Source organism: Heliangelus exortis, chromosome 1 (genome assembly GCF_036169615.1).
Source record: "Heliangelus exortis chromosome 1, bHelExo1.hap1, whole genome shotgun sequence".
NCBI lineage: Eukaryota > Metazoa > Chordata > Aves > Apodiformes > Trochilidae > Heliangelus > Heliangelus exortis.
This window is the reverse complement of record NC_092422.1, coordinates 24,242,986-24,269,400: the sequence shown is the minus strand read 5'-3', so window position 1 is coordinate 24,269,400 and position 26,415 is coordinate 24,242,986. Positions and strand designations below refer to the sequence as shown.

The following is a 26,415-nucleotide window of genomic DNA, read 5'->3' as shown; positions in this document are numbered from 1 at the left end:
ATCAGTCAATTTACCTCCATGTCCTTTTTCTCCTGACAAGAATATCAACCCACCTGACTTAAATAACAATAGGTAAGGCTTCTCTGATCAGTGGCTTTCAAATGAGGAGCCTCACCCTGTAGTGGGACCATGTTTTGCATGTTGTCCCCTGGAAATCTGAGGTCTGGCAGTGAGAGAGCTGGTTAGTTGTCAGCCCTTGGGCTCTGACTTGGATGTCTTGTGTTGCTGTGAAATCTGGCTGCCTGCATGGCAAGCAGACACTGCCTGCTCGAAGTGACAGGACTTCTGGTTCCTGTTTCTCCCTGCCAGCCCATCTGCTGTCAGGTGCTCTATATCCTTTATCTCCTCAGAAGAGCCAGAGAGATTACTGCAGGACTTCCCACAGTAGACAGCCTGGAACTCTTGTAGGGAAAGAGGACATGCTCAAGGATAGAAGACCTATGGAAAATGCCTACGCATATTTAAGTTAAGTTTCAGGCAACACGAGGAACCTTTCTGGAAGTTTCCAGGAGATACAAATAAATATATAGAACTTTTAGAGTCTCAGACTCGTAGGATATATCTCCAGCAATAAATGAAGCAGTGCTCAGAATCATTCCCAGTTCCTGTTGAAGTGTTTTGACAGGGCCTCTGTGCCAGGCAGCCTTCTGGCAGCCTTCCCTGGGCATGTCACTGGGACACAAGCAGCAGCCACTGTTCCCCAGGGGCTGTCTGCAGGCAGCCAAGCTCAGAGACCTTTCCATGCCAGTTCGTGTTAGCACCTGGAAGTGTGGCTGAGTGTATTTAATTTAATAATATAGAATCCCTGATAACTATGATAGCAATAACCTTAAAAAGGGGCAAAGTTTCCAGAGAAAATTATCCCAAAGGACAAAACATGAAGTCTTGGGGATCTTGAGTGATGGACTTACTGTGTTTGTGTTAGACTTTCAGCACTGGAGTTGTGATTTGATACGTTTGATTTTTTTTATAAAACCCAACTCATTTTAGTCCTTTGATGCTTTTATAGGGCTGGGGAGCAGAATATCATCGCCAAGATGTTACAAGCACACCCTGCTGGATTGAGATCCACCTGCATGGACCATTGCAATGGCTGGATAAGGTGCTGACACAGATGGGCTCACCTCATAACCCCATCTCTTCAGTCTCTTAAGAATCATCTCTAGAATTCCCTTAGGATGGATGCTATTGCAGGCAGTGGCTTATAGGATTCCCAGTGAACAGAAGTTCTATATGGAGATGTATGTGGATGTAAATATATCTATACATAGTCTACTCTCCCCCCCTTTTTTTTTTTTCATGTATGTTTTGTGGTTTCTAGTTAACTCTGATGCCAGTACAATAAGTTTAGAAATTCAGGTATAGCATATCTGTTCTCTAGTACAAAATAAGCCAAATTCCTGCAACAGTGTCAAACATTTCCTGTGAGCATCTTCATTCCCCAGCCAAGCCAGTAAATGTTGCAAATTCTCAGCACCTTCATGCAGATTTAGAAACCTGGCTGTAGCTGTTCCTAGTAGGTGAAATTCACCCCTCTGCAGGCAACCAAAGTCAGATCTCTGCACCACTTCCATCCATTTTACATCCTAATTTCAGGTCTGCAAGAGGACCTTAGGTGGTGCACAGGACTTGAGCATAGAGATGACTTTTATCCAGTGAACCAAAGGATTGTACTGCAATTCCAGTCTCCCTGCTGCAAAGCATAATTGGACTACAGATCTTTTTGAGGAGCTGAGACACCCCTGTCTCTCATAGGATTTGGCAGGAGGAGAGAGCCCTTGGGACGTGTTCAGCACTGGAACCTTATCAGAGCATTCTGGGCACATCTGAGTAGCCTGATACTGTTAACACAGTAGCATACGGTACTGCTGCACTGACAAGCAACAGACTCCTAAGTGAAAAAAAAAAAAAAAATCAAAAAAAAGAAAGAAAGAAAAGAAGCTTTGAAATATATGCCTGTAAGTTTAAAAAAGTAATTAACTTTCAGTGCTTTTTTTGCAAAGTACATACATACTTGCATATGTATCTGGCATGTAAACTGAATCCTATCCAGTATAAAGTATTGATGTAGTTTGTTTTAAAGTTAGGACTGTCTGTAGTTAGACTATGTTCTGGTACCAAGGGTACGTCTAAAAGGGACTTGAACTATGATGTAGAAAAGGGAAACAAAGTGTGCATTGAAGAACCAAATAATTATCATTCATCTTGGGGATGGTCTTTGTACTGGGAACAGGAAGTCCCGTGCTCACAGGATGCAGTGAGGAGGAGGTGGGAGTCAGACATGTCCATCCCCTGTGCTGGGCCAGTCCCCAGGATCTGAATACAATGCTTGGAGCACAGGGAGCACTTACCTGCCACTCACTCTGTGCAGCCCCGTGGATAGGTTCTCATCTTAGATCCAGGTTTCATCATTTGCTGCACTTTTGCCTTCCCTGCAGAGTATGGTGATGGAGTGTAAGCCACAAACAAGTGATGAGTGAATCTGTGTGCAGAACCTTTTTTAAAAGCTCCTTGTCTGTGGTCCTTCTGTAAGCTGGAAAACCTGCTGCCCAAACTCTCCTCCACAGAGCAAGTCTTACAAAATGCAGCCTGTCTGATAATCTTTTCTGAGGAGGCAGCTGGAAGTCTTACTACATTTTGATGGTCCCCATTACCTTACTGAAAGGGTAGAGTATTATTTCTTTCCAGGTATAACTGTCTACTGAAAAGGGTTTTGGTTTAGGGGTCAGAGGGGGTGTTAGCTTCTCCAGTCTCATTCCTCCTTTGAACACACCAGAAGTATCCTGACAGGAAAAAAAAAAAAGTTTACAAAATGTTTCTTCTCACGCAGTATCTGGTGTATGGGTGTTACTGCATAATTAGAAGAGGATGCCTGATACCCTCAGCTACATCACATCTATAGATGTAACATCACACCTGTAGAAGTAACATTCACTGGAAAGGCTTCTTACCTATTTTAGATGCTAAGTAATACCTGTTACAGAGTAGCAATTATGAACAGAGCAGAAGAATCAGTGAAGCAGCAGGGTTACTTCATTTGAATGCATCTTCAGCTGCTTGCAGAATTTGTAGGGCACAGGAGGATAATTTGTCAAGTTTGAGCAGTAATAGCAAGTTGTCTAGAAAATCTGTAAATGTGAAGAACCCTATTCAGTCACGGTTTGACATCAGCCAGCAGTGTCACTGTGGAATAAGAAAAGCTTCAGAGTCTCCTGTAGCAATTACATCTAATAATAATGTTACACAGAAATTCCAGGCATGCCATTTACTGGTTAGCAGACTTGAGGGAGATGAGTTTAGAAAAAGACATTTTTCTCAGCTCCCTCACATCAGTGTCATTGTACCGAGGTACAGGTAGCATGGTTTTTATGGCATGTACATTTCAGCCTTTCTACAGGAATTTCTCTGTGCTTTTCATGTTCCCTCTATTTTCTTAGCAGAAAACCACCTCTCTTATTCAGGATCTAGCTCTGCCCTTTATCGTAGATACTTCTTCACCTTTGAGGTTGAAACCTCCTTCCCTTCTATGTTCTGAGATGCATCCACTCTTGGGCAGCTCCAGAACCCCATTTCTTGCCAGTGCTGCAGAGGAAAATCAGATGGCTAGTTAAGAGGTTCTTCTGGGACATAATTCCGTTCATCATAAGACAGATGTTTCAAGTAGGTGAAACACACTGTGCTCTGAGCATGCTTATATCTACTCTCTCATTGAGTATAAGGGGAACTCAGGATCACTAGCTCAGATGTGGACTGCTCCATTAGCTGTATCCAAGAGCTGGGCCCCTAGGGAGGAAGTGGTGGCTTTCCCAGCCTAGTAGTGATGCTTACTCAGTAAGTGTCTGTGCTGTTTAAATGGAAGTTGGTAAATTCAGAGCAGTTTTTACTTTCCTAAATGTCTGCTTTCACAGTACATACAAATAGGATTTGGCTTCATTGCATTCTCATTAAAGGTAGTCTCCTTAATGTTACCTTACTAGCAAGTGAAGAGGCATTTCTAGAGCATGATCCTTCTGAGCTGTTTAAAATGTCTGCATGAGGATGAGATTTCAGCAAATTTAACTGTTGGCTGAAAGTTTGATCAAAACACCTGCTTGTGGGCAATCAAAGCCAACAGCCATCTCTGAGGTGTTAGCATTTGGGATGGCTGGAATCACTGTGTGAACTCTCCACTACTTTGATGGCTTCTAGGGGCTTAGATGGTCAAGATCTCATTTTATGAGATGCTGTGCAAAGGCACAGCAGCTGACAGCTCCTTCCCAAGAGAAAGGGAGAGCTCACATAAGGAGGGAGAAAGAGTAAAGAGTGGAAGAGGCAAACAAGTAAATAGGGAGATGATCCCTGCTGAGATGCAGTGATAAAAAAGTAAGGCAATAAACCATCTGATTCCTATTCTTTTTTAATAAAGTCCCTCTTACAGGCTTCACTACTGTGTGATTTGAGATCAGTTAAAAAATCAGATTTCTCAAAATTTACATCAGTTTAACTTTGCATCTCACTTTAATGTCTCTCCATTTTGGAGGGAGATATTTTCTGCTGAAAGGTCTTCATGAACCTATCAACTTGTAGTCAGTTTAAAGCCTTTAAATGGAATTTAAATAATTAATACTCAAGCTTTGGAGATAGGCTTCCTGAGAGATTAAAAACCACTTACAATGAGACTACTTAGCTGAAGGCAGATTTTTTTTAAAATGTTTATTCAAACTGTCTTGAAAGTTTCTGTGGAGAAGTACCATGCATCAGCTGACAGTGGTGGGAGTTTGATCAGGCAGTGGCAGAAAACACCTTCATCGTGGTACATAGACCACTTGTTTTCCTGTTAAGTATCCAAGAGAAGAAGACTGATTTACAGCTGCCAGTTCTTCAGCAGCACCAATGTTCATGTGCCATTTGCATCCAGAGGCAATGGAAGGAAACCTGGCACACTGACTGCATGGAGCCAGGCATTCAGGGACACTGCTGCTCTCTTGTCTCAGTCCCACATCCTCACACAGCTGATCATGTATGGTGTAGCAGTAGCTGTAGAATTCAGAAGCACAACACGTGCTTTGTTTCCTCATCAGAGGCTATGCCACAAGCATCTTTTCTCCTTATGTCATGTTTTGCTGTGCTCCCTCAGAAGGATAATGGATCAGCAACATTCAGGAGAACTGTGGCCCCAGGCAAGGTCAGCCGGAGTAGAGGAAATTCCTTCTGTATCTCCAGCAGGTCCTGTGTTAAGACTTTCACTGCAAAGCCTTCTCCAAGTAGTCCTTGGCTTGCTCAGGATGTCAGACTGTAGAGATCTCTTCCAGTTTACATTATTCTGTGAGTCTGTGCAGAGATTCAGCAACAACTGGATGCCACAGACAGGGGCTCTCTGTTTATTAGAGACAGGTTCAGGATGAAGCATGTTTATCCTCAGCTATTTCTGCATGCAGTCAGTGCAGGACAGTTATGAGGTATTAATGTTCCTTCAGTATATAAACCACACTTCAAACATCTCTCACTGTAAACATATCTCCATCACACAACTCTTAAAATGTAAAAAATTGGGCATTTGTGACCAACTTCAATCTGAGCTTGTTCTTCCTGGCTTACAACACCTTCTGTAAGCTCTACGTCTCAGAAAGTCTCACCAGCAACTGAGGTGCTGCACAAACAGCTGGATTTACATCAGAGACTGTTTGCTCCTTGGCTGGATGGAAATGATTTATAAAGGAGTGTGATCAAATTTAGAGACTTCACTGGTGCAGCTGCAGCTTTCAGGAATACTTGAGCACTACTACAAGGTGCTCAGCAGAGCAAAGAAACTCTGCATCCTTTGTACTGCTTACCTCTTCCCCCGGCTCCCCATAACTTAGTAAACCAAAACCAAATACAATAAGGATGTGTTTGGGCATAAGGTAGAGAAAATAATACTGGTTTTCAAAGTTGAGAGAGAAGTGCTGTCCAGGATATAGATTTTGTAATCAGGAATGTACCAAATGTAACATGTCCCACATGCTCCCCAAGGTAAAAGGCCAGGGCTCCTTGCTTCAGAAAAACCTGGAGAACATCTCAACCCGAGCCCTTCTTGGTAAGCAGAAAGCCCACTGAACTGGTAAGAACATTTTTTATAGAGGACTTAAGAGTTCACAACTGGTCTCAGTAGCCAGGGATGCACTGAGAGGATGAAGGGACTGAGGAGGAAGGAGCATATAACCAGATGCTCAGTGGGAATTACAGGTGTGAGGCCAGTATGTACCTGAGCAGCCATTGTGATCTCTGGAGCTTTTTACATTCACACCTAAACTCACCATCAAGGCCTGCTTTAGGAGCAGCTTGAAGTACTGCAGTCCTTGATCTGTACTCACAGTCCAGCTGGCTCTGCTGGCCTCCTGATGAAGCCATGAGGTATGTTGGGGCAAATGGTGGCCCATGTGATCCAGGGAATAGGCTCTGGTTGCATCTGGGAACTGCACTTTTGCAAGATTACTCTCTGCCTCGCTGCAGGACTAAGTTCAGCTTTGAGTTGAGCTTTGGGCAACCATTCAAGGACACTAGAAGCACATCCAGCCTGTGCTCCCCAAGGAAAACCACAGTCTGAAGAGGAACTGCAGGACTGAAAGTCACAGATGCAGTGTCCCCCTAGGAACTGCAGCAAAGCAACTCAGTTCAAGCCTGGGTGGGAAAATGCTGTGCCCAAAGGAAGATGGAATCAGCAGAAGCTGTCACAGGGACTACTGATGATTGAAAACATTGGTAACAGGAACTAGGACTGGACAAGCATCTTTCCCTGAGAGTGACTGAGAGGTCAGGTCACCATCCAAAAAAAGTAAGTAATAGAGTTGGTCCCATCTTGCAGCAGGGAGAGAGATTCTATGAGACTTTTTATTCACAGACTAAAAAGTGAGTAAAAAGCTTCTCAACCTGGAAGCCTCAGTGCAGTCAGTGAGAGAGCTTCTCCCTAACAAGAGCTCCAGGAGTACCATTCTGCAAGGTACAAAAAGCCTGAGCAGGCATTTAGTCTTTCTTCAGCAGAAACTGCTTTGAGTCTCTAGTGCAGATAGATGCTTCTGCATGGTGTGCACCAGCACAAAACACAGCTTCTGGTTAGAACCAATCTTCTCCTCACAGGAAGCTCCAGAGTGGCCTGGAGCAGCCAGGATCCTGTTAACTTTTTCACCCCAGGGCTTTTCAAACAGCTTGCCTGGGTATGCCTTATGTGATATTGCCATACTGATGTCCCACCTTCCTGCCAGAGGTGAGGCATTCAGGAGTCCTTATCAAGACTCATCCACTTGCACCTGGGCCATGCTTGCAAACTTGGTGCCTGTACAGATAATGAATTTAATTTGCAGGCCATGTGTCTTATGCAAGGTAGACATAACCACTAGGTCCTCCAGAGTCAGTTACTCTTCCAGTATCACCAATGTGAATATTTGCAGCTAAGTGTGAACAGTTTTTAGATCTTCAGTCATAGTGTTTTTATTATCCATGGATGCTGCTATTTTATATTCTGTGTTAGTATTCAAATAATATTGCATATGAGTAGCCTAGGATGAAATAGACCAACCAGTGAATAATTTTAAGTACAGACCTCATAATCTAGAAAAAAGTTTGGTAAAGTCTGACCCCTTGCACTTTCACAGTAGTGAGCACTTCATATTTCAAAGTGGTTCTTTTGATGGGTGTTTGTTGCATCTTACTAATTCACAGTTACGTCCATGAGATGCTTTGCCAACAAGAGAGCAAGGGAACAAATGCATTGGTGAGCAGAGATAATGCACATTCAGATATATTTTCTTTGCTTACTCAAGCAAGTGGAGTTTTTAATTATTTATAGTACTAAGTACAAGTTAAATGTACCACAGCATACTTTCTGCAGATAATTCCACATTAGCAATTTAACCCCCCCATTTCAGTACCACCTCTGTGATATAAATTGGGTTGAGAAGTGAGACAAGAAAGTGAAAAAAATGGGCCTTTTTGTGTGGATCAGTGAAGCCAAAAGGTTGCAAAGTTCTGTACAGTCAAGGGGCCAAAAGGGTGGATTTGAGGAGGGTGTGTTTTTTGTGTTAAGTACAAGCTATCAACATCTGGTGCAGAAAAGAACCATGAATCACACATAGACTGACCAGGGCCACTTCTGTCTGTGAACACTTCTGCCCTCCCTGTTCCATCAGAGTCAAGACAAAACATCTGCACCACCCAGAAGAAGGTATTATTCACAGTTAGAACACATCTGTAGAAAAGTATAGACAACACTCCCTGGACTCTTGCTTCTTGAGAATAACAAACCTCAGACATACTTAGGTTCAGAAGCTTAAGAGATCAGGGCAACTCAGAGTCCTGATCATCCCCGGAGTATTCTATCCCCTGCCCTGTCATAACAACAAAGATACAACCACTGCTTGGTGAGTGGACATTTTCACAAGCATTCCTCCTGCTGCATTTGATCTGAGGCATTCTGAAGTCATTGTATTTAGTCTGGTGTTTGAACAATACACTTTTTAACACACTCCGTTTTCTTTGGCTGGAATTATTCTATTGTAAAAGGGATTATTCACGTCTTGTGTTAATAAAGATATTTCTGACTTAAGAGCTCTTCTCCTTTTTGTGTCTTTTTTCTCTTTGAAAGAGATGGGCTTTGAAAAGCTGTAGGTCCCAGTCTGATCACCAATGATTCTGAGAACCAGAATATTCAGAGTCACTCAAGTCAGTCTTAGGCAAGAAGAAATCAGTGATTTCACTAAGCAACAGAATAAGGCAACACTTCCTGCAGAATGAGATGCTACACACCGTAAAGTGCATTGAAAATCAATGTGGCATAAAATCTAATTGTAGATTCAGGAGGGTGGTTCAATTTCCTTTTGAAGGAGGTGGCCCTCATCCAACAGGCATCACATGAGCAGTGATGCTTCCTGATGATGGGAGCCCTTGCTGTGGACTGACAGTGGGAGGACAAGACCTGCAGCTGTGAAGGTTTCAAAACTGCTAAAGGAAAAGAGAGATACAGCAAGCATGTACTGCTAGAGAAGTCAGGTTTTAACCTTCCTGAAATTAAGATTCTGTTCTGCAGTAACAGAAGCAAGACAGTAGAACACGTAACAATCTGGAAGCCACCCAGACCCTGCTGGGTTCACACACAGCATGGGGAATCTCATCTGACACTGCCCAAACAGAGGAGCCCTCTTAGCACCAACCTGTCAGACCACTGGAACACAGGACAACTGAGCTGCGTTGTGCTGGACATCTCTGCACACCTCCAGCAAGTTCCATTTGTTTTGAGGTAACCAACTCTTGTTGGTTAAGACAGTAAGCACTGTCTTAAACACTCCCTGTGACCCTTTTCAACTGTGTGGGTTAGTTTGTTTTTTTTAAAAAAAGTTAATCAGATCTGTTCATCCAAACGTTTTAATCAGCTGACCATCTAAAACAAATGCAAATGCTTTAATTGTACAATTTCAGCCTGTGATGTTTTCACATATATCCGAGACCTTGAAAAGAGTAATTTATTTTAGGTTGAAGTAAAATCAGATAAGAGCCTTGGAATAAAGTTTGAATGCCAGTTAAGAGCTAGTCAATTCAGAAGAGGGGAAACAAAAACACAACACTCCCCCACCCCCCAAATTTAACAGAATAAAAAAGAACAGGCTTTTGTTTTGTTTCTTAAAGAAAAGCAAAGATTTTACTTCAACACTTATTGGTCCAGAACTGTTGATCTGAAGTTTTTCAATTTCTTTTTAAAGAACAACTTGCACAACACTATATACAACAAATTCCTACTGAACAAGTTCAATACACAAACAAAGCACAGCTTGCAAAAATTCATAAGACTTAACAAATACTCCTGAAGAGATTGTTAAGGGGATCAAACTGCTGCAATATCATAGTAATACTTCAATAAGCATCTACACCATTCAGGTAACCTCTGTTCTGAAAGGAGGTTTAATACAAACCTTTGTTTTAAAAGCAAACAGTGGGATTCAACACTAACATAATAGTGTTTGGATTCTTTACCCAGTCAATTCCAAGTTCATCTGAATTGGCTGAAAACCTGAGAAATCCAGCACTCCAGCTGATTATCTATCAGTTGTCTTAATAGAAGAATTTGAACTTTTTTTTTTTTTTTAAATACTACATAAAGGAAAAAACGCACAATTACACATTAGTTTTTGGATGCAATTGCTATTTTGAGTGAAAAGCTTTAAGATGTAATTTAGTCACTTGAAAATAAGTGATACTCTCATCTGTATCATTTGTAAGAGCTTGGTTCTTGTAACTCCAAAGACCAAGGTTGAACTCTCACTTGCCCACGTTCCACCTAGTTCTTCTCTACAGCATTTGCCATTGCCTCTTTTGGAACTTTAAACACAATCTTTTACAAGCTTTGGACAGACAATGAAACATTTCAAACCTACTCAACTGGCAGTTAATGAACAGATGACAGGAGGATCACACAATTTGCACACTTCCAAGCCACTGGATCTACTTGTTCATGGCATGCTGTCTTTGCCTTTAGTGCAAGATTCTATGGGGCATCAGTTTCTCATATCCCTGAGCAATAGCTGTTGGGTCACACCACTGGACAGGCTCAAATTCAGGATTTTTATTTCACAACTTCCATAGAAAGTAACTGACTTTCTTCAATGATTGTCATCAAAGAGTGACCTGCTTAACAGTAAATGCTTATATAGAAAAAATGTTAATTTGGTGGAAGACTTTGGTAGGAAAGGGGTGGATAGCTAATCATTATTAGAAACTTACTTAGTAAAAAATTAAACAGTAAAATGAAATTTTAAAAAGAACCAAAAAATAGTCCTCCAGATTTGCTTACATGTTTGCAGACATCCAAACAGCTCAAAATCTCAAAAGTGCAAACAAGAAATATGTAAAAGCAGCAACTTTCCTTTTCTTTTAAACATTGAGATTCTTTGTATTTATATAAAACACACATCCTATTCCTCCTTCAGCACCAGGCTCATCAGCAGGTTACCAATCTGTTCTGATTATCCAGGTGCTCCTTGAAACTGTTGCTGCCTTTGTTCCAAAGCCTGCTGACTTAACAGCCGCTGCTGTTTCTGTAGAAACTGAACTACTTCTGGACTTCTCAGTAGGGACTGCAAGAAAGAGAAAGTGGACTTTAAAGAACACATATATATGTTAAATAGCTACCACAGTGATTATGGTATAGTATTTTTCCATTAAATCAATTTGCACATTACCCATTGCTGTGGTGTAAGCCCAGTAAACAATTAAACATCACAAAGCCTCTCACGCCCCCCACAGTGGGACAAAGCACTGTTCAGCAATAACTGAAAAAATTGTTGTGGTATCAACACTTTTTTTCATTACAAACACAAAGCATAGTCCCATACAAGCTACTATGAAGAAAATTATCTGCATCTCAGTAAAAATCAGTAAGCCCATATAAATGAGAGATGAATTAAATGTTAAAGAATTACTAAATATGCTCACAAAAACAGTCTAGAAATTGTTTTCAGTACATCAGCAGGTAACAAAAAGCATTAATACACATTCTGAAAGCAGATTCAGACCATAAAGAATATACAGTATCACAAAAAACAAACGGAGTAATCTACTGATACACTGAAAACACTTCAAAATTGTTCTTCAGTTTTGATCCAATTTCTGCATTTTCCACTCCAAACAGCTTGAAACCCCTATAATAAATAAAACACTGTAATTCTCCAGCAAAGCAAATGTGCTTGTAAGAGCTCAATGGTTTTAGTCATACAGTTTGCTTTTAGGTAGCCCTGTGAGGAGCAGGGAATTGGTCTCAATGATTCTTACAGGTCCCTTCCAACCTCAGACATGTTATGACTGTGTTTCACTGAGTGTTCAATAATTTCCCAACATGCCAAAACAGTAGTCCAGCCACAAGGAACAAGTTAAACAAAACCCTCTGCCTTCAGCCAAACGACAGAAGTACTGAAAAACCACTGGCATCTGACTCCTGGCCTGAAAAACTGCTGTCTGTGGCCCAGCTCTGGTTGTTCATTCTCATTCCTGCACGGTGGCAGCTCAAGTGTTTTTAAGCTCTAACAGCAAATCAGGTTGCAAATGAATCCAGAAAGTAACACAGAAAAAAAAAAAGTTATTTTTTAGCTGAGTGAATTCCCTACACTGCTTTACCACTATGCATGGTACTGCAACTCCATAATCCAGATTTACATTCAAAAGGCCCAGCAACTTTCAGGGGAGGGTCTAGAACTTCATGCTCCTAGGGGCAATTCTGCAGATTTTATGGAAAAAAGCCATTCTGCATAAAACTCACACCTCAAGCAGCTCTGAGAAAGTAAGCTCACTGAACAGATGCACAGCCACCTTTCCCTCACTGTACATGAGCTTTATCAAGTCACTTCACTGCACAGGGTAGGTTCTGCAGTGAGGAGTTCTTAATCTGCTGTTCTGTGACACTGAGGTGCTTCAGAATCTCCATCCATGACTTGCTGCTTTTCAGCCCCTCACCTCAGTTCTCTACATCTTTATGTCAGCACATCCAGGCAGATGTGGGGCACTACAAAAAGCCTCTCCTCACAGAGAATAGCCACACATAACAGATTTATGAATACACACAAAGGACTTGGAACTTCTAAGTGAAAATGTTTTAAACCCCATGCATTTAGTATTTTGAGGTAGCATGGCAGTGATCATTAGTTTAGTCATCTTCCTACCCTTCACACATGAGCTGAAAAATACATCTGCTCTGCAGCCTATTTCAAATTTGGAAACATGCACAGGTACTGCACAACCATTAAACTGATTTTCATCTTTCACAAGGGTGACAGCTAAATACTGTTACACTACCTTGATCTATTGGAGTTCAAAACCTTAAAAAAAAACCAACTCACCAGCCTCTTTTTATTCAATACTTGTTCTAGAAGAGTAGGCCTTGCTGGGCGATCTCCAACAGCTCCTGTCCTCTGTTTTGTAACAGAAACGGAACCTTCAACACTGTCCTGCATATGAAAAAAAAAATTAAAAAAATAAAGTGAAACTATAAAACCCAATATAATGATACATTTACTTTTCACCACAGCAAGCCCCCAGAGTAAAGAATGTTTGCCTCATTAATCTGCAGAGGAAAATAACAGCATAAAAATGGAAACGTATCTATTTAGGAATTGGCCTCCTCTTTCTGTATTATTTTCACTATTTCACCAGTCACAGGGAAGCAATACAGATGAGTTAGTCTTCCAAACTGCAAATCTAACTAGGTTACTATGGCTAATTAGTGGCTTGAATTTATTTGACTACATTTCTTAAAAGTCAAGTAATTCAGAACTACCCAATCTCCAGCTTGTGAAGGTGAATGATATTTAACATTTACCATTGAGTAGGAATGACAGTAACATGTTTAATAGCAAAACATAACATACTTCAGAATAACATTATAAACTTGTTAAAGCTACAGGCAAGAGACAGTAAAATACACATATTTTTCTTTGCAAGTTTACTCTGTTCCTTGTGCATTTGCCATTCATGTGAATTTGACTGGTCTTTTAAAAAACGTGGCTCTACAATTTGCTGTAGAAAAAATATTTGCAGTTTGGAGAATTTCAGCCAATGTTGAATACCATGTCTACTAAATTCAAAACTTTCTGACACTTCCATTTAATCAAAAGGGACCAATGTAAGAACAACAACAAAGCACTCCAGTATCTTTCACTTCAGTCCTGTCCATGGTAGTGAAAAATATAACTTCTGTTAGAAATCTAACTGACCCCACAAGATGACAGTATCTTGAGAGGCCAGGAATCAGTGGTTCACAAGGTCTTCTAATGTAAACACTAATTGGTAAATTAAGGTAATAGCAGCAAGTTTAAAAACCAAGAAAATCATTCAAACCATGTAGCAGACCTGAATAAACTTATAAGAATGAAATTGATGCTGAGTTTACAATGGTCCATCAAAAATCTGAAAAAGTAAAGTACACAGAACAGACATCACTTAGTTACAAAGTACATCAGTAAAGTCACACCTGTCTCAACCAAGTTCTTTAAGCTGAAAAGGAAGGAAGCTGAGAAAATATTTCCTAGCAACACCAGCTACAATTTTTTGTCCTTTTTCTTATGGACTTGCTTCATGGCAAATTTTGCAGAAAAAAACGATTCCTTAGTGCGGTATCCAGTATGGTTACTATTTCATTTTTTTAAGAAAAGCCGAAAAAGGAAAGGTTTTTATGGTTAGTTTGCAGTTACATCAGTTCCCAGTCACACAACTGCAGATGGAGCTGTGCAGACAAAGAGCTGCTCTTAGCAGGAGTGCCAGGTAACATTTTTTTTCCTCTTGGCAACCACTACTTTATGCTTGTTCTTTCAAGCACAAACTAGCTACCACCTTCAAAAGTAAAACCACTTCCCTCTTTCTACCTCATCCAAATTCAGGATCTTAAAAGCTAACTGGGTACAGGTAACCACCAGAAGCTGTGTTATCATGGCAGAGGCACAAACTGTAGAAAAAAAATATCTGTACAGTTCAACATCACCATCTGTTCTCCCACTGGCAATATTACCCCATACGAAAATCATGCACAAGTTTACGAGAGCAAGTATACACTATTAGTGGTCTAAATATTTGACTGCCACTTTATATTAAAAAGCTGACACGTATTTTGAAGAACTTTCGCAACTGATTTTTACGTGCAACATAATCTCATACCCAGCTGTCTTTTGTTACTTTAAAACCCCAAATTTCAGTGCCAGCTGGGCAAGACGACAGAAATCTCTTCTAGATCTGTACTTCCATCTCGTGAAATAAACACACGCTGCTCTGCGAAGCGGCTTTTAGCAATTACGGTTTTTTCCTGGGATTTTCTGGCTCAATTGTAAAAGAGCCAATTCTAGGTCTGCCCTTAGCTGCCTGTACCAGAGACTTTTCCCCCCCTCCCCCTGGGCAGAAAGGCCCCGCTCCGCCCGACAGAAACCCATCCCCACGGGAAGCTTCCCCCTTCCTCCCCCCCCCCCGTTCTCCACCCGCGGAGGCCCCGCTGCCCCCGCACCGCCGCCGCCTCACCCACCTCGGCCCTCGGGCCGCCCCCCGCCACGGCCGCCCCGCCGCCCCCCAGGGCCTGGTCGCTCTTCTTGCGCTTGTACTTGTCCTTGTAGATCTTGTTGCGGTGCCGCTTGCACATCCAGGGCTTGCGCTGCTTCACCACCTGCGTGGTGGTCTCGCTGCAGCCCTGGTAGTTGCAGCTCTTGCAGACGCCGACCGCCGCCCCTTCGCCGCTCGAAGCCGCCGCGGTCACCGCCGTCGCCGCCGCCTCCTCCTCCTCCAGCTCCTCCGGACTGGCTGTGCTCTCACCGCCCGCCGCCTCGGCCTCCTCCCCCGCCTCGGCCTCACCGTCTCCGGGACCCCCCAGCTCGCAGAATAACATGAGGCCGCCGCTACCGGGGGGCACCAGCGGCGGGTCGGCGCCTGGGAGCGGCAGCACCGGGAGCATCCCCCCCCCGGCAGCCGCCTCCTCCCCGCCGCCCGGCTGCATCACGAGCAGCGCCAGCTGCGGCGGCGAGGAGGAGGAGGCGAAGGAGGAGGAAGCGGAGGAAGGGGGAATCGGCGGCGGGGCTGGCGGGCAGGGAGGGCTCCGATCACCGTGACCGCTGCGAGGATCGCGCGCACCCCGTCCCAGCGCGCACGCGCGCCGTGTCCCGGGGAAGGCGGGGCGGGTGCGCGCGCCTCGGAGTGGCGACACAGGGTCCGAGGATCCGGGTTCGAGTCCGGGTCGGGATCTGGGTTCGGGTCTCGGTTCAGGCTCGGGTTCCTCCTGCCTCGAGGCCGCGGCAGCATCACAAATGCGAAGCCCTCGTGTTCTTCCCAGCGCGAAGAAGCCGCTGGCGGCCATGTCACAGTCACCGCGGCCGTTGGGTCCCGTCAGCCTGTGCAGCCCCCCGGCCTGCGCCGTTCCCGGTACAGTGTGGGGGCCCAAACGCCCTGCCGGTGCCGTCACGGGGATGTGCTGTGCCCTCCATCTCCAGCCCCTGTCACCTGGGCTATGGGTGTAGCTTGGTGTCCTCTCCCTCTTAGGCTACTTATGGCCTCCAGCCTGTTGCTGTTGCAGCTTTTAGCTTGATGCTCATTGAGCCTTTTTTCCCTTAATGTGCATCAGTTCTCTCCTTAGCTCACTTACACGTGGTTCTTTGGATGCTTTTTCTCTATTACAACGTTCATCTGAGCAGCTAAGACCCATCTTCACCCAATTAATGCCATTACAAATAGATTATTCCAAAGTAAATGTCCTTATTTTGCAATGCAAATGAACGCCGCGTCTGTAATCTCAGCCATTTCTCCAGTCCCCAATCCAGTCCTTTTTTTTCCCCAACAGTCTTAAACATTTTATTCCAAGAATAAACACAGGTATCATGCCTCCTTTCAGTTTTCCTTAAAATTTCTCCCGTGTCACAAGCATTGAATCTTACTCCTGCAGAAATGTCCCACCAGCCTCCACCTCCTTGATCACCAACTACTTGCCCCCCTTCATTTTTCTTAACTCATTACTTTTCCCCTTGCATGCCTCATTTCATCCCATATTAAAGAAACAGTGCTGCCTCCTTTTGCTCTCTGGCAACTACCAGGGTTCCCTTTTCCTGTCATTAAATAAATTTGCTGTTTATGGTTGTAGCCCTTCGGTTTCACCCTTGACTCTGCCATAATACAGTTTTTCTTCTGGCAGAATAACTAATGACGTGGTATAGCCCCAGACAAGTTACAGCAAACTGAGTTGCTCTATCCTCAGCACCTTTCAGACACCAGTCATCCTTAACAGAGGCAAGATCGCTCCCAGTTGTAGTGTTTAAAATGGAATTAAAGACACTTTCTTTTTTTGTCTGTGGAGAATTGATTTCACCACACGCTGCCTCAGTGCTTTTTCATCTCCGTGCTGGGAGGACTTACAAGACCCTCTCTGTAGGACTCAGCCTTGCATCTGTGCCACTAGTGAAACATGGAAAAAAATTACAGGTAGCCTTGTTGTCTTCTTGCCTCTTATCTCTTAAGATATGAGCTCTTTGAGGCAGAGTTCGTCTCTAATTTTTTGTTCACATAGTTCCGTTGATATAATTCTAGTTTACTTATTTTGTGTTAAATGCATCTTTGAAAATTGAAAACTACTTGAAGTTCCAAGTCCCCCTGATATTAATAAAAATAAAACCAAAATTAATAATTAATTTTAAAAAGGCATTTTCCCCAGCAATGTTCCCTGCATGTAACCACTCTGTAACTAATAAAAATCCAAATAAGAATTTGGAAGTTGATAACCTTTAAATCTCAGGTCAAAGAATTGCTTGTGCCCTTCCCCAACACTCCTCTGAAGTCCCACTGAGACAGACAAGTAGACTGAAGCACTTCAAAGCTTAATGAGAAGATTATTTCCAGAGTGAAGCTTTGCAAGCAAATGCATGGCTGAAAACTTCCTCTCTTTTGAGTCGGGTGGATTCTACATCAGGTACCCTGGTAACACACAGGGATCTGATTGGAGACTGTGCCTAGAAGCATAGTTGAGCTCTTTAGTTCTTTTTTTCCTCATCTGGGGAAAAAAGAATGACAAACCTCGGAAAACTAACAATACCTTACAAAGATATTGAGAGGGTTAATTAATTAGCAAATTGAGTTGATATTTAATGTCCCTGTTACTGTACTGCAGCGTGAAGTATTATCCAATTCTGTTTACTCCAGAGCCTTATCATCTGCTTGCTCGAGGGCACAGAAACATAAAGATAATTAAATTAGGGACAGCTAACAAATGAAGCCCTTCTTAAAAAACTGCCATTGATGCTCTTATTTTCTGCTTGGTTTGCTCAGAAAAGAGAAACATTGTGATGGAAAAGAAATCAAGCAAAATATTAGCTTCCTTGGGCTGCACTGCTGGCTATCCAGCTCTTGGGGAAGGAAGGTCATATTCAGAAAATTGTCACTAGTCTGCACGTCATTGCCATCCATCCAGAAGCAGCTGTATCATGTTTTGTCTTCCCAGGTGCAGTTAAGAGGAATGCCAAATGTGATTATTGAAATCTAGTAAATTCATTTGTCCTTCGGTTGACAGCTTGTTGTTTATATAGATCCTGTAATTTCACACTATCTCTTTAATTTTTGTGAAATTGTTCATTTTAATGTTTCAGATTTCTATGCCAGTTCTTAGTATCCAGTTCTTTGCTGTCTTGGGAGACAACATGCATTAAAAAAAGCACATACCGGAAGGTAATGATCATTGGAGAGGCTGATGTGTCTGGCTTACAGACCGAGATAGTACTAATTAGTGTAGCTGCAGTAATATTTTCAAATTGTTAAAGTTATTTTAGCATTTTTCTGTGAGTAATGGTATGAATTCTGTCCAGTTCCTTCCTTCCTTCCTTCCTTCCTTCCTTCCTTCCTTCCTTCCTTCCTTCCTTCCTTCCTTCCTTCCTTCCTTCCTTCCTTCCTTCCTTCCTTCCTTCCTTCCTTCCTTCCTTCCTTCCTTCCTTCCTTCCTTCCTTCCTTCCTTCCTTCCTTCCTTCCTTCCTTCCTTCCTTCCTTCCTTCCTTCCTTCCTTCCTTCCTTCCTTCCTTCCTTCCTTCCTTCCTTCCTTCCTTCCTTCCTTCCTTCCTTCCTTCCTTCCTTCCTCCCTCCCTCCCTCCCTCCCTCCCTTCCTCCCTCCCTTCCTTCCTCCCTTCCTCCCTCCCTTCCTCCCTCCCTTCCTTCCTCCCTTCCTTCCTCCCTTCCTTCCTCCCTTCCTTCCTCCCTTCTTCTCTTCCTCTCTTCCTCTCTTCCTCTCTTCCTCTTTTCCTCTTTCTTTCTCTCTCTCTCTCTCTCTCCCTCACTACCTATCTCTGTATCCAACTATATTTTAAATCAGAAGCACATTTGCCTTTATCATGTGTTTTAAAAGCACAGGCCATACTAAGATCTTATGTAAGAAATGGGAGTACAAAATTCATACATCCAGTGTTGTGATACCAGTTGCATAGAAAACACAATCTAAATGCAAATTACCTTGTAACCTTCTTGTTCTGTTATAAAATGAAAAGATGAAGTCAAGGAGAGCATTTGGGTTTCCCAAGCATCTATGAAAGTTACTTGAAAGATAACAGGGGATTGAAGACTGCAGGAGGAAGCTGAGTACTAATAACTTTTAAAGCACATCTCTTCCTAAACCTATCACTTCATGAGGGAATCAAATTGCAAGTATATAGTCAAGAGAGATTTTGTACTTTATTGGACATCTTACTGCTTAATAATCTCCCCACTTGTTCCTCTTGTCTGCTCTTGGGGTTCAAATCAAATGTCAGAGTGTTACAGTCATGGGGAGGTTCAAAAGCTCAGCAGCCTCAAAACAAATCTCCCCTTGAAGGCAAAGTGCAGAGTGATCAGTGTGAGAACTGATACCAATTTCCAGGTGACAATGAGTGCTGAAGTCTTACTCTGAATAGCAAAGCAAATTACTTTCAGCTACTGCAGTCATATTGTTAAAACTTGGTGTTCAGTAGATGTTCAAAAGTTTGAGGGCAATTTAACAAAACTATACAATTTCTAAACATCCTGTTTTACACTATTCAATTATTTCTGTTTCCCAACAATGCTAGGAGGACACTTAACTGAACTTTATGAATTACAGCTAAATTTATTTTTGCAAATCATGGAAATAAAAATTCTAAATAAACAGAGGTTTGGTTTGTATTATGGATATGTATTCTGCTTTTAGTATCTTTATGACATGAAATGACCATCAGAAATGGGTTTTTTTCCCAGACCCTTCTCATTTTGTGTGGTTACCTTTGTCCCATGACAACAGATAAATAGATCTGCTGACCAATTTATAAATAAAAATACCATCCATAACAAAACCAATAACAAATAAAGCTGAATAAAAGTGTGCAGGACAGGGATTGGAATATGCCTTGGATGTCACTGTGGACATTTATTAGCCCCTATGATCCCAACAGCTTTAATTCCTGGAACACTTCTAAATCTCAAAAAAAGTGTTTCTTTTCAGTTGCTCAAGTAGACCTTACCTGGAGCCCATTTTATTAGCCCATTTTTATTAGAGTATTTCAAATTACAGTGAGTGTATGGGTGGTTGTTACTTTTAACACCTGAACAGAATCAGTGTCATTCTGGATGTTCTGCCCCCATGCAGGGTCAGCATCCTTGACTGTCTCCTGGTTTTTGTTCCATACCAACAGTGGGTTGTGGTATAGTATCTGCTAATTCTGGTTATTTCTGTTTTACAGACTGATTGCTTCTCAATCTAAATCACTCAGTTCAGGCCTACTTTAAAATAAAATGCCAGAAGATCTCTCTCCTCAAAACTGTGAAACTGAATTAGAGAGAAGAAATTGCTTACTTAAGTCACTCTGACTAATGATGCAGTACACAAAAGTAATGGCACAAATTTAGAAAAAAAAAATAGAAAAAGGAAAATTTATCTCAGTTTAGACAATGGAATATTCTCCTCCAGGAGAAATAAGGGGAGTCTTGCTTGTTAAGAAAGTTAAAACTAGATGGAAGCAAAGCTCTAGGTAAGGGAAGGAATTCTCTATTGGCAGGGAAGGGAAGTGTGTTAGATGAGCTTCTCCATCTGTTGCTAACATCTGTGGCTGCCAAATACCAGCACTGCATACCTGTATCTGAATGTCAGCATCTTTTCCTTCCTTTCCTACAACAATTGGTGATGTTGCTCATAATATTTTGACCTCAGTGCTGACACTGTTTCACGATCTGAGGGACTCGTGCCTTGGGGTCACTTTACATATACTCACACACATTGTGTTCCAAGTAGTCTCATTTCAGTCTAGCAGTGAAGTATTTCCCATATAGTTCTCATATGGTTTTTTTACATGTCATTCCAAGCAAAAGTTGGATAAAGTTCTGGTGTAGTTATCTGAACAGCAAAATTTATATTTCCTGGTTTGGGCCTAATGCCACACATTTCTCACATGTAAGTATTATCAAAGGTGTCTTGTTTTTCTGAAATATGTATTTCACACTGGAGAGTCCCTTTCATCCCCCCTTCACACCAGAGAGTCTCCCTTTCTTGAACTGGAGCTATTTTTGCAGACTTTTCCATCACTTTGTTGAAGCTGTGAAGCCACAACTTTGCCAATTATTGTGCACAGTCCCAGAAGTTTTTTGTTTTGTTTTGTTTTTTACTGCAGCAATGGAGGTAGAACTCACTGGAGAGGGACAGAGATGCAAAATATTCCTGAGACAACAAAGTCAAAATGCCCTGGTTTATGGAATTGTATGTTAAGAAGCATCAATGGATTAGATCTGTAGGCTCCTCATTTGCATGCTTTGCTAGTCTGCCCTTCTCCTTTACAGAAAGTCAGGGAAAAAGCAGTGGAATTCATGGCTTTTTAACTCTTTTGTCGTATTCTACTCAATAACTTATTCCTGTTCTCTTTGAAATGCTTGGCAAATACAGGTACAAAGGGACTTCATGCATAGGGACTTCAGTATGATCAGGTTCAGGCTATCTGTGATTGAAAGGGATGGATTTTTGCAGGAGAGAAGGTAAGGAATCATCACTCTGAGGACTGAAAAAGATTTTCCTCAGAAAATCTGTGCCTAGGAGGCTATTTCTTCACTTGTTTCTCAGACTGATGCAACAAATATACAAATATTTAGGAACAGGAATAACATATTCGGGGCAAGTACTCTGTCTTTGCACTGTGTGCATGCAGCTGTTCTCTGCCTTTCATTTGCCAACCAGGAACATGTCTAATTTAGACCTGAAGTCATGCATGCAAACATCTAAGATTAACAGCCTGGTGAAAGTCCTTGGGGACCACCCTGTTTTCAAAGCTATTTTATTAAAGCTGTTTAAACAATTAAGGATATTTAAACAGTTTAATTCTTCAGGAGTCAGGGCCCATTCTTCCAACTGGATCAAACTGGTTCCAAATACAGGGACATGAGACCAGCTGAAAAGACTGAAAAGAATTCAAAAGGGAGTCATTAATGGGCCATCAGAGCACTGCTTAATCTTTGCTTATAACTCTTAATTCTGATTAAGTTTATCTTTCAGAGATCTAGGGCCAGTTCCTTGGTTAGTTGCTGGATGCCCTGGGACTGCTACTTCCCTTTTTTTTCTCAAACATTGAGTTTATTCCATAATAACTTTATTCCATTGAGTTTATTAACCTCACCTCAAGCATCATACTGATTTACAGTCTTTTTCCAACACTGGCATTGCATACCACATGGAGGCATATCACAGACTTTGTTGTACGTCAGCATCAAAAGCAATTTTTAGGCAAAAGAAGTCCATTTATTTTTTCGGAAGATTCCTGTGAACCCCGAAGTCCCTGTAGCCTGCCAACCCAGTTCACTGACTCACATCTCTTTCTGCATAATTCTTACCAAATCTAGCCAGAAGGGTAAATGTGATTTATGGGCTGAGCCTATCCCAGTTGGAGTCAATGGCTTGTACTGTTCAGTAGAAATTCAGATGCTGACCAGATCCTGGTTATTATTTTAGAAGCACACAATGATGTATTTGCACACAGAAAACTAGAAGTTTATGTGGTCACTCCAGATTATCACTTAATGGCTATGCTGCATAATGCTACTGGTTGCATATTCTGCTACAAAAAAATAAACAAAGATAAATGTTGCTTTGTACACTGGAAGTGATGAGCTTCAGATCCACAGTTTTCTCAAGACAAAGCAGATACTCATGGAGCTTTGCAAAGCAGTCACCGTGTTCCTTCCAGTTGTAGAGCTGAGTCCACCTCCTTCAAGAAGCAGAGCAAGATGTTCCCCTTTGAGCAGAGCCACCCTGACTGCTGCAGATTTTCAGTAAATCTGTTAAGCACAGGAAAGTTGAGCTGTTTGGACTGCAGTGGTGGAGCATTGTGTAATGTTTTTAATGAGGTAAAACATAGGTAAACAACATTATGAGTGACATTATACACAGTGACTTGCAGAAAAATAGTATAACACAGTCCCCCTGGGGTATAGGTTCTGTCCTAGAAGAGAAAATGAGTTGTTGCATGTGCAAGTTTGAGAATCACTTGCAGGGATAGGATTCATGGATAAACCACTCAGAAAACGTGGGAAAAGTGCTGAGGGGTCTTTTTGTATTAAATGTTGAGAGAAGTAAGGACAAGTTCTTCCTAAAGTAATTTATTTCACATTCTAAATGCACAGCATCTTGTAGTCCTAATGAGTCATTAGCATTCAGCATCTTTTTTTGTACTGTTGTGCAAGCAGTCATAAAACAGTGGTCTGTGCCACATAGTCTGTGCCTGATCATCCATTGGGTTGTGTTTGGAAGGGAAGAAAATAATGAGCAATTTAGGCTTTTCTACCTTCTAGTGTCAGTTAGCTTGACCATTTTATCTGTCCTATATAAAGCTGGGTACTTAATAAAAGCAGGGTAGGGAACTTAAAGAGCAATCTGCAGATGCTCAAATGGTTGAGGAATTTTGTTTAGCTCCCCTTACATTAACATAGGGATAATTATGACTTATCCTCTTCTCAACAGAACAGTTTGTATAAAAAAATTCTCAGTACTTCTGAATGTTCTCCTCATATTGCAGCTGTTATACAATGTTAGAAAATAAAGAAAGTGGTTCCCATGGTATTATTGTCTTATAAATTATTCTTCACACAAGGGTTTTCATGAAGACAGTTTTATTCAGGTAATGTGTGAAAGATGACTAAGAACTGGGTAATTCTTGCTTGGCTGCTTTTTCTCAATAAAGAACTATAACTCATGTTTAGAAATATGTAAAAAGCTGAAAACTGTTTATTTGTTCCTCTCTGCTTCTTTTGGCACTGCCACTCCACCAGGAGGTTCCTATACTCTTCTTTATCCTGAAATGAGGAGGACAGGTAGCTTCAGACCAGTGCTTTGAGGATAAAGTTGACTGGCAGTCTGCAGTGTAAGGAGCACACAGATTCAGATTTTGATTTTCATTAGTGGTGATGAAAAATGTGAATTCAGTGCTTTAGGTAATAAACACAAGCTGGAAGTTTGGATCAGTGTGCTCTTCTGAAACTGCCTGTATTACAAAAGATTTTCAGATGCATAGAATTCAGATGTTAGAGTCTGCTCTCTCATCTGTTTCAAATAGGCATTATTGCTTTCATTATTTTTAAAACAGTAGTAACAAAATGAACCTATACCTAAATAGGCTTGTTTGCTGTCTAGTATGAAGGATTTTCTAACTGCCAAATTCAGCTCTGATTTAAAGCCTGAGCAGCCACCCTGATATCAGTAAAGGCAAAATCAACCCTGCCAATTTCCACATAAATATGCAAATATCACTCAAAGCAGAATTTGGACCTACAAGGCATTTATTTGATGACAATCTCTTCCATGACTCAGGAAATGACAATGCCTTTACTTACTCAAGGGGTGTCTGGTAGATCCATCTTGCTTGTAAAAGAAAAACTAAAAAAATAAACCAAAAACCGCATTAACAAAAAAGTCATTCCCCACTACTGACTGTAGAGATATCCTTAAAAGCTAATAATTTGTTTTTCTCATGTTTGGTCCCCTTAGGTTTCCCATGACCTGGATCTCATTACAGGGCTGTGTCAGGTGTTCAAAATGATGATGTGACCAATTGCTGCTGTGTTTGGTCTATTTCCTCCAGCATCTGACCTGAGCTTGTATATAAAATCCTTAATTTCTTGGCAGCTTGCTGACAACAGGCAGCACAACTCGATGTATTACTGTAATCCATGAGCGTTGCTCTTTAATCCCTATCTATCCTTGTTAGTCTCATTTGCTCCTTTAATCCCACATAATAAAGTGATTGCACTTAAATTAATGGTATTTCTTTCAAGCTTGTCTTGATCAGGCAGGTGAACAACACTTTCAATCTTTAACAGTGTGTTCTGTAACAAAATATCCTGCTACTTTAAAAGTGTAGAATACCAAGGAGGGAGGGCTAAGACCATCAGAGCTAAGACACTGTTAAACTTTCTAAAAATTTAAGATGGTAATTCTCTTACACAAGCAATACTGAGCTGTTTATTGCCAGATTATAGTAAACAAAAATTAATAACAAAGTGGAAAATTGGTGGACCACTAACCGAGATTAATTGCAGTCACTTTATTGTGGAAAAAAGATTATCCTAAATAGTGGTTCTAAAAATACACAGAAACATGCACAACGTATGAGTTAATATTTACAACAGAAAAAAATCATTACCAAATTATGTAGGAAAAAAATGAATTAAAATACGTGGTTTAAAAGAAAAATTTATGATTAAGAAAGACAATTGCAATCAAAAAATAGAAGGTAACTCTGGCTTAGAGACAGTACTGGCACAGTAAGGGTGCCAGAGCAGGATTTGTGAATAAAAAAATTATATATAATGAAAAACAGGTAAGAAGCTATGGCTAGAAATTAATATGCTATCATGAAATGTAGAAAAAAAAGCTAAAGAATGTTAGCATCACAGATAAAATGAGAACTTGAAGATTATTAGAAAATAAATTCTTCTTAAGGCCACTGCTAAATGGAGATGATAAAGTTACTATTAGGAAAAAAATAGAAGTTTATTAAATATTTTTGTCAATTCATTGTAAAATGTACCATACTTTTTTTTTCCCATCATAAGAGGAAATGGAAATTATTTTCCAGTTCAGTGTCAACAAAGGAGGGTATTAGACATCTACAAAAGAAAAAGGTTGTGAAGTTTACAGTCCTATATAATTTATACCCAGAAACTGAGGAGCTGATCAGGTAGACCTCTTGTCTGTTGAAATTTAGTTTTAATAAATCTTGGAACTCCACAGTTGTTTCAAGGGACAGGAAGATTTTTAATGCTGCAGCAATATTACAAAGACAGGAATGATGTCTCAAAGCAGTGTATCCTGGTTATCATGATGCAAGTCACAGGCACAGAATCACAGAATGTCAGATTGGAAGGGACCTCAAGGATCATCTGCTCCAACTCTTCTAATATTATTGTTTATATGAGATGTCTCAGCACCCCATTGATCTCAGACTTAAAACTTTCCAGAATGGGGAAATCCATCACTTCCCCTGGGAGACCATTCCAATGTCTGAATGTCCTCATAGTGAAAATTTTCCTCTTGAATCCATACTGGAATCTCACCAGGAGCAACTTGTGCCCATTGCCCCTTGTCTTGTCCAGGTGACTCCTTGTAAATAGGGAGTCTCCATCTTCTTTGTAGCCACCTTTTAAGTACTGGAACATCATCATAAGGTCTCCCCTAAGCCTGAGTGATCTTGGCTTTCTTACAGACAAGTTGCCACTGAAGTGACTGGCCAGGAAGCTGATACCACAGCAGCACAATCAGTCTGAGAGAGAGTTTTTGCAGATCATGTGGGAAGAGGAGAAGAAACAGGCAAAATTTTTTGTCTCTACTCTTCGTAAATGTTTTAGTGTTCCCAGCAGGGCAGCCCAAGTTCTGGCAGCCCTCTCCACGAAGGGACAAATCAATCTCAAAGCAAAGGTCACTTTCTGAACTTTTTA

At 41.4% G+C, this 26,415-nt stretch overlaps 2 protein-coding genes across 4 annotated transcripts in view; one reads left to right on the top strand and one right to left on the bottom strand.

Annotated features, from left to right (window-relative positions):
- Positions 1–10,090, top strand: part of SMAD9 (SMAD family member 9) — a 45,113-nt gene extending 35,023 nt beyond the window's left edge. For all 3 annotated transcript variants that reach the window (XM_071738094.1, XM_071738077.1, XM_071738086.1), the window contains exon 7: positions 1,010–10,090. In XM_071738094.1, the coding sequence (XP_071594195.1) occupies positions 1,010–1,153 (144 nt within the window). In that variant the 3' untranslated portion in view covers positions 1,154–10,090. The remainder of the gene's footprint in view (positions 1–1,009) is intronic.
- RFXAP (regulatory factor X associated protein) lies at positions 9,617–15,841 on the bottom strand. Its single transcript, XM_071738108.1, has 3 exons — positions 15,005–15,841; positions 12,837–12,944; positions 9,617–11,081 (listed from the first exon to the last, which is right to left on the bottom strand). The coding sequence occupies exons 1-3, from the start codon at positions 15,824–15,826 to the stop codon at positions 10,971–10,973; spliced, it is 1,041 nt and encodes a 346-aa protein (XP_071594209.1). The 5' UTR covers positions 15,827–15,841; the 3' UTR covers positions 9,617–10,970.
- Between the last annotated feature and the right edge of the window lie 10,574 nt (positions 15,842–26,415).